The sequence below is a fragment of the Oncorhynchus masou genome, chromosome 31 (genome assembly GCF_036934945.1).
Source record: "Oncorhynchus masou masou isolate Uvic2021 chromosome 31, UVic_Omas_1.1, whole genome shotgun sequence".
In the NCBI taxonomy this organism is placed as follows: Eukaryota; Metazoa; Chordata; class Actinopteri; order Salmoniformes; family Salmonidae; genus Oncorhynchus; species Oncorhynchus masou.
Genome location: NC_088242.1, coordinates 57,072,898 through 57,089,157, shown reverse-complemented (window position 1 = coordinate 57,089,157; position 16,260 = coordinate 57,072,898). Strand labels below are relative to the sequence as shown.

At 39.5% G+C, this 16,260-nt stretch overlaps 1 protein-coding gene across 1 annotated transcript in view; it reads right to left on the bottom strand.

Moving 5' to 3' along the window:
- The window catches only part of LOC135525244 (synaptotagmin-9-like), a 60,064-nt gene extending 50,548 nt beyond the window's left edge, over window positions 1-9,516 (bottom strand). Inside the window, exon 1 of the mRNA XM_064952963.1 lies at window positions 9,010-9,516. Coding sequence (XP_064809035.1) covers window positions 9,010-9,157 — 148 coding nt within the window. The 5' untranslated portion in view covers window positions 9,158-9,516. The remainder of the gene's footprint in view (window positions 1-9,009) is intronic.
- Window positions 9,517-16,260: the final 6,744 nt, after the last annotated feature.

Genomic DNA, 16,260 nt, shown 5'->3' with positions numbered 1-16,260 from the left:
ATTTGATCCTGAAAAATTCCAGTTCCAAGTCCAATGCTCTAACTACTAGGCTACCTGCCACCCCACTTGTAGTTATACGTTGTATGTACTAAGACACCTGTATGTACCTTTAATGAACTTATCTTCTGCAGCAGAGGTAACGCTAGATTTTCCATTACTGTAGCGGTCCCCATGAGAGCCGGTTCCATCATAGCGCTTGATGGTTTTTGCGACTACACTTGAAGAAACTTTAAAAGTTATTGAAATGTTCAGTGTTGACTGAACTTCATATCTTAAACTTCTTCAGGCTAGGGTCCTTTTTTCTGAATTTCCGCCTGACTGACGTACCAAAAGTAAACTGCCTGTTACTCAGGCCCAGAAGCCAGGATATGCATATAGATTTTGTACCATTGGATGGAAAACACTTTGAAGTTTGTAGAAATGTTAGAATAATGTATGAGACTATAACACAATAGATATGGTCAGAGAAAATCCAAAGAAAAACCAACAGGATACTTTTTTTAGAGTCCATGCTCTTACAATGGAAAGCATAGGGGCATATGCAATTCCAGCTCCCAGATTGCAATTCCCAAAGCTTCCGCAAGCTGTCCACTAGATGTCCCGCTAGCCTGAGAGGTTTTAAAGTAATGATGGACTGTCATTTCGCTTCTCTTATTTGAGATGTTCATAATATGGACTTGGTCTTTTACCAAATAGGGGTATCTTCTGTATACCCCACCTACTTTGTCACAACACAACTGATTGGTTCAAATGCATTAAGAAGGAAAGAAATTCCACAAGTTAATTTTTAAGATGGCACACCTGTTAACTGAAATGCATTCCAGGTGACTACCTCATGAACCTGGTTGAGAGAATGCCAAGAGTGTGCAAAGCTGTAAGGCAAAGGTTGGCAACTTTGAATAATCTCAAATATAAAATATATTTTGATTTGTTTAACACTTTGTTGGCTACTACATGATTCCATATCTGTTATTTCATAGTTTTGATGTCTTCACTATTATTCTACAATGTAGAAAATAGTACAAAATAAAGAAAAACCCTTGAATGAGTAGGTGTTCTTAAACTTTTGACCGGTAGTGTACATTCAGCCTCTCCCAAATTGAAGGAAAATGATGATGCACAGAGAGATAAAATACATTATTTCATATGTTTTTTTGTTGGTACATTTTTTGGGAAACCTGACCTTCTTTGGTATCCATGAATACACACCACTGGATTTGAGCTCACAACCTCTTGGATCACAGTACTCCAATCTTCCCACTACAACACCATTGTCCGTGTCAGGTATCGGTTGAGCTCAGCAGTCAACACCATAGTGCCGTACAAACTCTTCCCTATTCTAAGGACCCTGTCATTAAACATCTCCCTCTGCAATTGGATACTCTTCTTCCTGACTTCCACCCAAGTCACAGTCTGTGCTCTCTGGTACCGCATGGCAAGCAGTACCGGAACGGCAAATCTGGGACCTAAAGGCTCCTGAACAGCTTTGACCCCAAAGACATGACTGCTGAACAGTTAATTAAATGGCTACCCAGACTTTCTGCTGTTCCCCCCCCCCCAAATGGCGTTGAGGAGTATGCCATATCAGTCACCGGATTCATCAATAAGTGCTTCGACGATGTCATCCCCACAGCGACCACACATACATATCCCAACCAGAAGCCATGGATTACAGGCAACATCCACGCTGAGCAAAAGGCCAGAGCTGTCGCTTTCAAGGAGCGGGACACTAATCCCGCTATGCCCGCAGACAAACCATCAAACAGGCAAAGTGTCAATGCAGGTCTAAGATTTCATCCTAATACACCGGCTCTGGCGCTCGTAGGACTACAAAGGAAAACACAGCCGCGAGATGCCCAGTGACACTAGCCTATCAGATGTGCGCTTTGAGGCAAGCAACACTGAAGCATGCATGAGAAATCCAGCTGTTCCAGACAACTGTGTGACCACGCTCTCCATAGCCGATGTGAGCAAGACCTTTAAACAGGTTAACATTCACAAGGCCGACACGCCAGACGGATTACCAGGACCTGTCCTCAGAGCATGTGTAGACCAACTGGTAAGAGTATTCATTGACATTTTCAACCTCTCCCTGACCGAGTGTGTAATACCTTCGTTTCAAGCAGACCACCATAGTCCCTGTGCCCAAGAAAGCAAAGGTAACCTGCCTAAATGACTACTGCCCCGTTGCACTGCAGCCATGAAATGCTTTGAAAAGCTGGTCATGGCTAAAACCAACACCAACACCATCATCCCGGAAACCCTAGACCCACTCCAATTTGCATACCCCCCAACAGATCCACAGATGCCGCAATCTCAATTTCACTCAACACTGCCCTTTCCTACCTGGACAAAAGGAACACCTATGTGAGAATACTGTTCATTGACAACAGCTCATCGTTAAACACTATAGTGCCCACAAAGCTCATCACTAAGCTAAGGACTCTGGGACTAAACACCTCCCTTCTGCAACTGGATCCTGTACTTCCTGACGGGCCCCACCAGTTTGCTGACTACACAACGGTGGTAGGCCTGATCACCGACAACGATGAGGCAGCCTATAAGGGTGAGGTCAGAGACCTGGCAGTGTGGTTTCAGGACAACAACCTCTCCCTCAACGTAAGCAAGACGAAAGAGCGATTTGTGGACTATAGGAGAAGGAGGGTAGAGCATGCACCCATTCACATTGACAGGGCTGTAGTGGAGCGGGTTGAGATTTTCAAGTTCACCAATAAACTATCATGGTCCAAACACACCAAGACAGTCATGAAGAGGGTACGACAATGCCTTTTCCCCCGCAGGAGAATGAACAGATTTGGAGTGGGCCCTCAGATCCTCAAAAAGTTCTACAGCTAAACCATCGAGAGCATCCTGACCGGTTGAATCACCTCTTGGTACGGCAACTGCTCGGCTTCCGACCGTAAGGCACTACAGATGGTAGTGCGTGCGGCCCAGTACATCAATGGGGCCAAGCCAAGACTCCAGTCACCCAATTCATAGACTGTTATCTCTGCTAACGCACGGTAAGTGGTACCGGAGCGCCAAGTGTAGGTCCAAAAGGCTCCTTAACAGCTTATACCCCAAAGCCATTAGACTGCTGAATAATTAATAAAATGGCCACCCGTACTATTTGCATTGACACCTGCCTCCCCCAATTGTTTTTACATTGCTCCTTTCACTGTTTATTATCTGTGCATCGTAACTTCACCCCTACCTACTGTACATGTACAAATTACCTTGCCTAACCAGTACCCCCACACATCGACTCGGTACCGGTGCCCACTTATATAGCGTCATTATTGTGATTTTAATGTGTTACCTTTAAAAAAAAAATGTTTTTAGTTTATTTAGTAAATATTTTCTTAACTCTATTTTGTTGGTTAAGGGCTTGTAAGTAAGCATTTCACGGTAAGGTCTACCTGTTGTATTTGGCGCATGTGACAAATAACATTTTATTTGATTTTACCTACATGTACATAGTACTTAAATCAATCACCTAACCAAAACTATATGTACATATTACCTCAATCAATCACCCTAACTACCTTGTAACCCAGTACACTTACTCGGTACCGGTACTCCTTGTATTTAGTGCTATTTTTTTGTGTAACATTTTATTTTTTATCTATTTGTAAATTTTCGTACTTTTAACTGCATTGTTGGGAAAGGGCTAGTAAATAAGTATGCTGAGGAGTATTTCTGTCTGTAATAAAGCCCTTTTTTGGGGAAAGACTAATTCTGATTGGCTGGGCCTGGCTTCCCAATGGGTGGATCTGGCTCCCAAGTGGGTGATGCACCCCTGCCCAGTCGTGAAATCCATAGATTAGGGCCTAGTGAATGTATTTCAATTGACTGATTTCCTTCTATGAACTGTAACTCAGAAAAGTATTTTAAATTGTTACATATTGCGTTTATATTTTTGTTCAGTATATTTAATTTCAGACATGCTTCACAAAAAAACTAAAAACAATTCAAATTAAAACTGAAATATTTACTACGCAACAAACATAACAGGATAAAAAAAAACACACAAAAAAAACATCTGAATGGCTAAAAAGCCACCTAAGGAAAAGCAAATCTAAAATGGTATGTTTTAAGATCTCTTTGAAATATGTCCACAGTTTCGGCCCACCTCAGGTTTTTCTTGCAGGCTATTCCAGAGGCTGGGAAAAAGAATGACTAAAGGCTGCCTCTCTATGCCTCTTGATCCTAGGCTTAGGGATAGTTAAACGGCCAGTGCCAGAGGACCTGAGAGACCTACTGGGTACGTAACTAAAAAGCATGTCTGACATGTATTGGTGTGCACAGTCGTGGATTGAATTAAAAACCAACAGAATAATCTTAAAATTATTTCTAAAACTCACAGACAGCCAGTGCAGAGATCTTAAAATTGGTGTAATGTGTGCTCTGGTCTTGCTAAGTACCCTTGCTGTAGCATTCTGTATCTTTTGCAGTTGACCAATGGCCTTCTTGGGTAGACCAGACAGGAGAGCATTACAGTAGTCAAGCCGGCTTGTTATAAAAACATGGATGAGTCTCTCTGTATCAGCCTGAGAGAGAAACAGCCGCACTTTGGCAATGTTCCTCAGTTGGTAAAAAGCTATTTTGGTCACATTCCTAATGACTGATTAGAAATTGAGTTCAGAATCTTAAATACTGTAACACCTAGGTTTTTTACCTGGTGTTTCATTTTTATTGCCATGAATTAAAATTTGCTGCCAGAATCTCTCTGTGCTTTAGCTCCAACAATCTCGCTGTGACTTGGGCTCCCGAGTGGGGCAGTGGTCTAAGGCACTGCATCTCAGTGTCACTACAGCCACCCTGGTTTGATTCCAGGCTGTATCACAACTGGCTGTGATTGGGAGTCCCATAGGGGGGTCCACAATTGGCCCAGCATTGTCCAGATTTGGTCAGTGTAGACTGTCATAGTAAATAAGAATTTGTTCTTAACTGACTATCTGGTTAAATAAGCACCATGTTCTTGGCACTTATTTAGGGATTAGGGTTTCTTCTGGTCAGGGCCTAACTATACTGGCCCCATAAGCATATGTCCTAGAGAAATCCCTTATTTGGACAGTGGTTACAGTGTTTGACATTGGTGCTGGTCACCCTACTCTCACATTCTTAGCAATTATACAGTACCAGTCAAAAGTTTAGAAACACTCATTCAAGGGTTTTTCTTTATTTTTCTTATTTTTTACATTGTAGAAAAGTAGTGAAGACATCAAAACTATCATGTAGTAACCAACCAAGTTTTAAACAAATCAAAATATATTTTATATTTGAGATTCTTCAAAGTAGCCACCCTTTGCCTTGATGACAGCTTTGCACACTCCTGGCATTCTCTCAACCAGCTTCATGATGTAATCACCTGGAATGCATTTCAATTAACAGGTGGGCCTTGATAAAAGTTTGTTTGTGGAATTTCTTTCCTTCTTAATGCGTTTGAGCCAATCAGTAAAAGACCAAGTCTATTTGGTAAAAGACCAAGTCCATATTATGGCAAGAACATCTCAAATAAGCAAGGAGAAATGACAGTTCATCATTACTTTAAGACATGAAGGTCAGTCAATCTGGAAAATATCTGGAACTTTTAAAACATTTTCAAGGGCAGTCGCAAAAACCATCAAGTGCTATGATGAAACTAGCTCTCATGAGGACTGCCACAGGTAACGAAGACATAGAGTTACCTCTACAGAAGAGGATAATTAGAGTTCATTAGAGTTACCAGCCTCAGAAATTGCAGCCCAAATAAATGCTTCACAGAGTTCAAGTCACAGACACATCTCAACATCAAGTCACAGAGGAAATTGCATGAGTCAGGCCTTCATGGTCGAATTGCTGCAAAGAAACCACTATTAAAGGACACCAATAAGAATAAGGGACTTGCTTGGGCCAAGAAACACAAACAATGGACTGGTGGAAATTTGTCCTTTGGTCTGATGAGTCCAAATTTGAGATATTTGGTTCCAATCGCTGTGTCATTGTGAGACGCAGAGTAAGTGAACGGATGATCTGAGGAGGTGTGGGGGTGCTTTGCTGGTGACACTGTTGGTGATTTATTTAGAATTCAAAGGCACACTTAACCAGCATGGCTACCACAGGATTCTAAAGCGATTTTCCACCCCATCTGGTTCGCGCTTAGTGTGACTATCATTTGTTTTTCAACAGGACAATGACCCAAAACACACCTCCAGGCTGTGTAAGGAATATTTGACCATGGAGAGTGATGGAGTGCTGCTTCAGATTTTCTGGCCGCCACGATTACCCGACCTCAACCCAATTGAGATTGTTTGGGATGAGTTGGACTGCAGAGTGAAGGAAAAACAGCCAACAAGTACTCAGCATTTGTGGGTACTCCTTCAAGACATTTGGAAAAGCATTCCTCATGAAGCTGGTTGAGAGAATGCCAAGACGGTGTAAAGATGTCATCATGGCAAGGGTGGCTACTTTGAAGAATCTAATATCAAAAATATATTTTGATTTGTTTAACACTTTCTTCCTACATTATTCCATATGTGTTATTTCATAGTTTTTACAATGTAGAAAATAGTAAAATGAAGAAAAACTTTTGAATGAGTAGGTGTGTCCAAACTTTTGGCTGGTACTGTATGTTAATGTCATTATAAGGCAAGAGTTACAACACACCTACACTGATCTAATTATAATGCGTTTGTCATTTGGCAGATTGCTATAGACCCAGGTATTTTCTAAAATTGCAATGTCGCCAAAAATTATAATTTGTGACGTGTAATGGAAATGACAGACATAGGAAAAAATGTGTAAAGAGCGGTGACACCGTTACACTATGCAACCACGTGTGACATGTTTTGCTATGGCCCTGGGTTGTTTTGAGTTTGTTCCTGCTAGTTAGTATACTGTTATAGTCAGACATGAGTTATCTATTACCATCATAGCTGCATCCATTATACATTCGTGCATCAACTATTAAAATCATACCCATAACATGATGCAGCCACAACTATGCTTGAAAATATGGAGAGTGGTACTCAGTAAAGTGTTCTATTGGATTTGCCCCAAACATAGCACTTTGTATTCAGGACAAAAAGTTGCTTTGCCAATTGTTTTGCAGTATTACTCTAGTGCCTTGTTGCAAACAGGATGCATAATTTGGAATATTTTGATTCTGTACAGGCTTCCGTCTTTTCACCCTGTCAATTAGGTTAGTATTGCAGAGTAACAACAATGTTGTTGATCCATCCTCAGTTTTCTCCTATCACAGCCAATAAACTGTTTTAAAGTCACCAGTGGCCTCATGATGAAATCACTGACTGGTTACCTTCCTCTCCGGCAAGTTAGGAAGGACGCCTGTATCTTTATAGTGACTGGGTGTTTTGATACACCATCTAAAGTGTAATTAATAACTTCACCATGCTCAAAGTGATATTCAATGTCTGCTTTTTTTAACACATCTATCAATAGGTGTTCTTCTTTGTGAGGCATTGGAAAACCTCATTGGTCTTTGTGGTTGAATCTGTATGTGTGGGGTACTGAGATTAAGTAGTAATTCAAAAATAATGTTAAACACTATTATTGCACACAGAGTCCATGCAACTTATTGTAGGACTTGTTAAGCAAATATTTTACTTATTTAGACTTGCCATAACAAATGGGTTGAATGCCTATTGACTCAGGACATTTCAGTTTTTATTTTTTTTTATACATTTGTAAAAATGTAATTCCACTTTGACGTTATGGGATATTGTGTGTAGGCCAGTGACAAACACATCTAATTTGAATACATTTTACATTCAGGCTGCAACAAAGCAAAATGTGGGAAAAGTTAAGTGGTGTGAATAGTTTCTGAATGCACTGTAAGACAGAACGTTACTTAAGCCAAAAACGAAAGTCGGGTGGTTGCTCTGGGTGGATGGGTCAGCGAATAATGCAAACGTCTAGCACGGGGGTTTCGAGTCTTATCACGGACAACTTTAGCATTTTCGATAATTAGCAACTTTGCAACTGCTTTTTTGTGTGTTACTTTGCAACTAGCCAACTTAGCATGTCAGCTAACTCCTAACCTTAACCCATAACCCTTAGCCTAGCTAACGTTAGCTACCTAGCCACCTAGCAAGGAATTAGAATTCATAACATTTCATACATTTTGCAAATTCATAACATATTCTATGAATTGCAATTCGTAGCATGTTGTACCAATTTAAATGTGTAATATAACTTGTAATTCATAACATATCATACAAAATGGATGATGGACATCCACAAATTAAAATCAAATCAAAGTTTATTTGTCACGTGCGCCGAATACAACCTGTGTCGAACTTACATTGAAACGCTTTACTTACAGGCTCTAACCAATAGTGCAAAAAAGGTATTAGGTGAAAGTTAATATAAATTAATACATATATAAACATATAACATATCATACTAATTGTTGTGTCCCGGATTTATGTATCTATGTTACATATACCCCTGAGTCCAGGTTAATGCCACATAGGCCCTTTTCAAAGGGATTAGTTGGTTTTTAGGGGCAGTTGCTCTTTATAGGTAGTTTTATTATCATAGTCAATATACAGCAATATAAATCATAAATAAACAGTCAAATTAACATTTAGAATACAAAACATTTAGAATAATTTAGAATGATACTGCCACTGGAATACTGTGTCATGCAATCTTCAAAGCATTATGTTATCTAGGCTATGGAGAATGGGTGGGGCTCATATCCCCTCCACAGGCAAGCTCATGTAGGTCGTTTAAATTGAAATACACAATGCACTGATATCCAGTTTTAATTTATATAAAGCATATGCAACAAGTTCCTAAAGCTCCTAATCAATGGAAAAGTGTCTTAAAAGCAGTTTTAAAAACCACTGAAATCGTTGCAATTTTCAGTCTATTTTCCAAGATGTAGTCTACATTAACTTCTGAAATTGAGTTGGCATAAGTTTAAAATCTCACAATGCAAAAGAAAATCTATTTAAATACATATCATGATTTGTATATTAGTTACAACATTCCACAACATACCTGAGTCTGAGTGTCTTGGTCTGGCAAGATCTCGAAAATAGTATATAAAATCCACACAGTTGTCGTTTTGCACTTCGCCCCTAGAACAGAGATCCGACAGCAGTTCCAGAGCCTTTCGAAAAATCTCGTCCTCTCTGTCTCCAGGCATTTCCCACCAGCATCCTTCTTAATAATGAAGGGGCTCTCCGGCAGCTCCACAACACTCCTAACGCCTACAGTATCTAGACCCCGATTCCAGGCGCCTGGCGCATTCAGTCATCCCAAATATCACTTTTGCCTACACCAGCATTACGCAAGCGAAGAGTGGCTAAACTCTTTATCCAACGAAGTTTTCCTCTGAAAGATGACTTTAGTTAAGCCTATGTCAAAACTTTGTATTCTATCTTGAATATATTTTAAGTCTTAGAATTGTACCACTGGTTGAATCCATCCACTGGAATTTGCTGTCCTCCTTTGCGTTGTGTGTTGTGCGGTGTCCACTAGACTGCGGTGCTGAATTACTGAGCTGTGCTCCTCAAGGTCTTGAATGAATGGCTTTGACTGCGTGCGATTATTTTCCAATGCACACTCACAGGAATCTCCTTTCTGCCTACCCACGGTACCCTGCACTATCGTTCCCTGCAGAGCCAGGGATGGAACAGGCAATAAAAACACAGACATTTTGGTGAATCATTCTTTCGAGGTTTGTTATTAATTGATGAGTTGTGGATTTTTATTGTGACAGAAGGCTGCTTTCTATGTTTAACAATTAACTAGAGTTTTGATCAACCTGGCATTTCTGTGTTTTTTAAATTTCAGCACATCTAGCACGTACCGTTCTGGGAACCATATGTTTCTTAGAGCTTGGTGAGAGCATGGTTGTCCTATGTTTTTTTTTTTGCATACAACCTTCCCACAACTTTCGGGGAATGATGTAGGATAGTTGCTTGACGAAAAACATACTTTTCTTGGTATTTCATTACTTACTTTCCTAAACATTTAAACACGGTTACATTTAAAAAGAAATGTGGTAATATTCTAGGAACGTTCTCCAACTGGTTTGACATTGAGAATGTTCTCAAATAGTTCAGAGAACGTTAAAGAAACAACGTTCTCTGTGGGAGTTTCAGTACTTCAGTATAACATTTCCTGCAGTTTTCCTCAAAGCTCTACTTTAAGTCATGATCTCAAATTGTTCTGAGAACGTAATAAAAACGTTCAATAAAAATGACAGGAAAACTTTAGTAACTTTCAGAGCACGTTCCAAGAATGTTATTTAAAAACATATACATTCCATTCTCAGCAATAACAAAACTCTCTATCCTCAAAATTGTTCAGTGTGTTGGCTGTGCTCAATAATTGGCCACACCTGACCTTAATGAGTGCTTGTATACTTAAAAAAAGGGGGGGGGGTGATTGAATAGACAAAAATTAACAGCTTTGTATGTGTAGAAAAAATATGGCATGCTAGCTCCATCCTGGTTGAACACGAGATAATAGGTTCAAATCTCACTGATGCCTTGTCAGAATAAAAAATAAGTTTGTTTGCATGATTAATGCCTAAGGAACTGCATTGTGTGTTCTATCTGTGCTTGGAGTAAAAAAAATGCTAATTCCAAATAAGATAGCAGTGCTTACAAAGTTTTACTGAAACATTAAGTGAACGTTTTAAGGAAGTTACTCAAAACATCAAAATAACCTATCATTTCTGTTCTCATAGCGTTAACAAAACCTCCCAGGAACACTTTCAAGGAACCAGAGTAAAACGTTCTCAGAACCTCCCTGCAACCTAAAAATAAACATTCACAGAACAAACAAAACATTAACTTCTCACTGGACGAAAATGGTTCATATAAGGGGATGTCTTTACATGACATGTTTTTGATATTCTACAGAATTACAGACCATTTCCAAAGTATATTTTGACTTTTGAATATGCACCATTTCATGACAAATTCTGAATTCATGTGTCTTTTAGACATATATGATATTGGGATTACTCAAAAAATCCACATGGACATTTCCTATGGCGGATATGGACTCATTCAATATCCTGAGATAATGTATGTGACACTGTATTTTCTCTCTTCATTTTGACAAATACTAACTGTTTACATCACATACAGTATCTGTGTTTTCTCAGCATATTCATGATATGAAGCTATATTGATTCATGCTTCTCTTGGCTGAGGTCCATTTATGAATCTTGATATGCTTTTTGATATGCTGAAAATAAGGACAATTTCTTATGCATTTCTGAGTTTACACGCTTAATAATTTGACAAATATGAAATCCATATTTTTCATCAATGAACAAATCATTTTTGGGCATCACACTTGGTATTGATTCCTTAGATATCCTAAGACAGGCCTATGTGGAGATCTTATTTTCTCTATATGGTGACAAATACTGACAATAGGCCTACATAGTGTCAGGACCCGGTTACGAAGCTGGGTCTCCGGAGTGAGAAACAGTCACTTAACCAACTGAGCCACAAATAGTCAGCAGAACCCAGAAGATGAGGCAGACACAGCAGTACTTAAGACAGTGTATTTAATAAAGTAAAAAGGAGAAGTCCTTCAATACAAAAATGGCAAATCCAAAAGGTGGTAGGAATAGCACAAAAAAGCCTCAAGAGATACTCAAAAACAAAAACAGAATTCCACAAGAGCATCCACCGGAATCGCCAAGAATACACAGAACACTAGGGCTGGGTGCTAACATACAAACACAGAGCACAGAACTGAGGGAAACTAAGGGTTTAAATACAATCAGGGAAAACGAGGCACAGGTGCAAATAATAATGGGGAACAAGGGAAAAAACATAAGGTCAAAAAGCACAATGGGGGCATCTAGTGACCAAAACCCGGAACAACCCTGGCCAAATCCTGACACATAGTGTATGTTCTCAGCACATACAATGCATATGCTCTTGACTGAGGTCCATATCAGGATCTTGATATGCATTTTTATATGTTAAATAAGGACAATTTCTAATGCTTATTTGAGTTTTGAGGACATGCTCAATAATTTGGCAAATATGAAATCCATATAATTCGTTCAGACACGAGCTATAATTTTGGTATTCGCTCTGGATAAAGGCTTGCAAACCGCCAGGTAAAAGCACTCAACAATCACATATTTTCTGTTATGGGGTTCCAACTGTCCTTTTAGAATTTGGGTACCACAAATACGTGTGTTAACTGTGTGTGGTCGAACTGACAACTGGAGAAACAAATAAGTGAGATGTTTTATCTTAGTAACTAGAAACAAGAATGTTAGCTAATTTGGTCAGCAGCCGGTAAGGCTAGCTAGCTAGGCTTGATAGGGCAGTAAAGCTAACTGGTAGCCTAATTAGCTAACAAATAACAAAATTACCCTTTTACCCCTATCAAGCCTCAATGTGACAGCTAACTTTTAAAAATGTTTAGGTGTATTTTGTAATACTGGTTAATATAATCTAGCTAGCTAACTAAATTAGACAGCTAGAGAACTAGCAAGTTGGCTAGCTAGATAGTTTGTTCCAGTTAGCTTTCTCGCCATAAATTAAGTAGGTAGAGTAGCTACCTTGTGGTATGGCTATGTGAAATCACAATATTTTCTTGAAATGTCAACACAATTTTGATTCATGATTTAAACATTGACAGTTTGGAGTGGACCACAGACCAACACTACTACCACCTTTGGTCTGGACTGTGAGGGATGACCGCTGATGACCCAATCTGCACCCATGGCATCCATAACAAACAGGGCAGGCAGGGGTATTGAGGTTGCACAATTTTTATTTTCTGTTAAATAAATAAAATATTTTTTTTTGGCCTACGTTTGCATCTTTAGAGCAAACGTGTTGTGATTAGAGCTCTGGATTTGCTATGCATTCTTTAAAAATAAATAGATGTGCTTTTGGAAATAGCAACTGGGATTAAATATGACAATGTTTGCCTTTCCATTCCTGGTATAGCCTTCTGCTAAGTATATGGTGCAAATGTGTGCTCAGATATGTGAAGGAGCACAATCATTTTCGGGGCCTGAACATGTAAAATAATTTGGGGCGCTGAACATTCATGAGTAAGATTTAGCTTGTTTTAGATGAGACATATGGGGATGACTATTACATATCAAGGATATCTATTAAAATTATGCATTTAAAAAAATGCATTCAGGTAATGACTAAAGATATCATACATTTCTGAAAATATGTGGATTTGTTTAAAGGTTTATATATGTCAGCATGTTGACAACCTTTCTGGGGTTAATATTCTACAAATATGTAAATGGGTTCAGGCGCATCAAGTGCTTTTGTTGTTGAACGTGTCTCACCACAGATATCTCACTGGAATCACATGGTAGCAGGGAGATTTCTGAGGTCCGGATTAGATGCATGTAGAAACTCTTCCATTGCAGAGAATATCCTAGCTCGATATGAGATTAAGGATGTGTATCTGGAGCATGTCTACTCTATATATCTTATAAAATATCAGATATCAGGATATACAGTGCCTTGCGAAAGTATTCGACCCCCTTGAACTTTGCGACCTTTTGCCACATTTCAGGCTTCAAACATAAAGATATAAAACTGTATTTTTTGTGAAGAATCAACAACAAGTGGGACACAATCATGAAGTGGAACGACATTTATTGGATATTTCAAACTTTTTTAACAAATCAAAAACTGAAAAATTGGGCGTGCAAAATTATTCAGCCCCCTTAAATTAATACTTTGTAGCGCCACCTTTTACTGCGATTACAGCTGTAAGTCGCTTGGGGTATGTCTCTATCAGTTTTGCACATCGAGAGACTGAAATTCTTTCCCATTCCTCCTTGCAAAACAGCTCGAGCTCAGTGAGGTTGGATGGAGAGCATTTGTGAACAGCAGTTTTCAGTTCTTTCCACAGATTCTCGATTGGATTCAGGTCTGGACTTTGACTTGGCCATTCTAACACCTGGATATGTTTATTTTTGAACCATTCCATTGTAGATTTTGCTTTATGTTTTGGATCATTGTCTTGTTGGAAGACAAATCTCCGTCCCAGTCTCAGGTCTTTTGCAGACTCCATCAGGTTTTCTTCCAGAATGGTCCTGTATTTGGCTCCATCCATCTTCCCATCAATTTTAACCATCTTCCCTGTCCCTGCTGAAGAAAAGCAGGCCCAAACCATGATGCTGCCACCACCTTGTTTGACAGTGGGTATGGTGTGTTCAGGGTGATGAGCTGTGTTGCTTTTACGCCAAACATAACGTTTTTCATTGTTGCCAAAAGTTCAATTTTGGTTTCATCTGACCAGAGCACCTTCTTCCACATGTTTGGTGTGTCTCCCAGGTGGCTTGTGGCAAACTTTAAACAACACTTTTTATGGATATCTTTAAGAAATGGCTTTCTTCTTGCCACTCTTCCATAAAGGCCAGATTTGTGCAATATACGACTGATAGTTGTCCTATGGACAGAGTCTCCCACCTCAGCTGTAGATCTCTGCAGTTCATCCAGAGTGATCATGGGCCTCTTGGCTGCATCTCTGATCAGTCTTCTCCTTGTATGAGCTGAAAGTTTAGAGGGACGGCCAGGTCTTGGTAGATTTGCAGTGGTCTGATACTCCTTCCATTTCAATATTATCGCTTGCACAGTGCTCCTTGGGATGTTTAAAGCTTGGGAAATCTTTTTGTATCCAAATCCGGCTTTAAACCTCTTCACAACAGTATCTTGGACCTGCCTGGTGTGTTCCTTGTTCTTCATGATGCTCTCTGCGCTTTTAACGGACCTCTGAGACTATCACAGTGCAGGTGCATTTATACGGAGACTTGATTACACACAGGTGGATTGTATTTATCATCATTAGTCATTTAGGTCAACATTGGATCATTCAGAGATCCTCACTGAACTTCTGGAGAGAGTTTGCTGCACTGAAAGTAAAGGGGCTGAATAATTTTGCACGCCCAATTTTTCAGTTTTTGATTTGTTAAAAAAGTTTGAAATATCCAATAAATGTCATTCCACTTCATGATTGTGTCCCACTTTATGTTTGAAGCCTGAAATGTGGCAAAAGGTCGCAAAGTTCAAGGGGGCCGAATACTTTCGCCAGGGACTGTATATAGTTAAAGATATCCCCTGATATTGACCCTTTTCGACCCAGTGTCTGTTCTCAGAATGTTTAAAAAGCATTCCGTCTTACCGTTAAGAAAACGTATGGCTTTGTTCCCACAACCAATGTGAAACCAAAAACAACTTCCAAGGAACCAAATGTGCTAGCTTGGAGTATAAATAATTATTATATTTTCTTTAACCCTCAAGCTACTGACTAAGTTTATATTTTTCTATGACTGTTGCTTTTTTCAATAGTTTCTTCTTTTGACCCCAGTTGGCAATCCACCGTATGTGTCACGCTCTGACCTTAGTTCTTTTGTTATGTCTTTGTTTTAGGTAGGTCAGGGTGTGAGTTAGGGTGGGTTGTCTATGTTCGTTTTTCTATGTTGTGTTTTGTGTTTGGCCTGGTATGGTTCTCAATCAGAGGCAGGTGTCGTTAGTTGTCTCTGATTGAGAATCATACTTAGGTAGCCTTGTCCCACCTGGTTGGGGTGGGTGATTGTTTCCTGTTTTGTTGTCTGTGTCACCATTCAGGACTGTTTCGGTTTTCATTCACTTTGTTATTTTTGTATTTTGTCGTGTTCAGTGATTATTAAAGGATCATGGACACTAACCACGCTGCATATTGGTCCGATCCTTGCTACTCCTCCTCAGACACAGAGGAGGAAATCCGTTCCAGTATGTAAAATATGTTGGTAATTTGAACTGTGTTTGAAGCCCCTTGACAAGGCCTTCAATTAAAGGTCACCTACCCTTTAGAACCAACTTCTATGGTTTTAAACGGCCCATGTGGCATCGATAAGAGTCAGAAACACTCATTCTAGTGTCAAACTGACTGTAGATAGGATCATTTTTATCATAAAGTTTGGTCATAATGTGAGTTTGTTGAAATTTACTGGGGGGTTGGTTATGGATTACTTACACACTCAATGATGCCCAATTTCCCAGAGAAAACACGTTGTGGTACACCCCCATCTGCCATGTGGATATTTGTTGACAAGTCTGCATATGGTGCAACGCACACACATTTCGCTGGGCAAATAGGAATGAAAATGGACTTTCATAAAGTTGGTACCAATGCATTTCAACAATATTGCCAGATGGCCAGGAATGGATTACATCCGACAAAGTCACTTCTGATGCCTGTCAACCGTCAAACCCCTAGTGTTGGTGAGTACGTTAGCTAAGTATA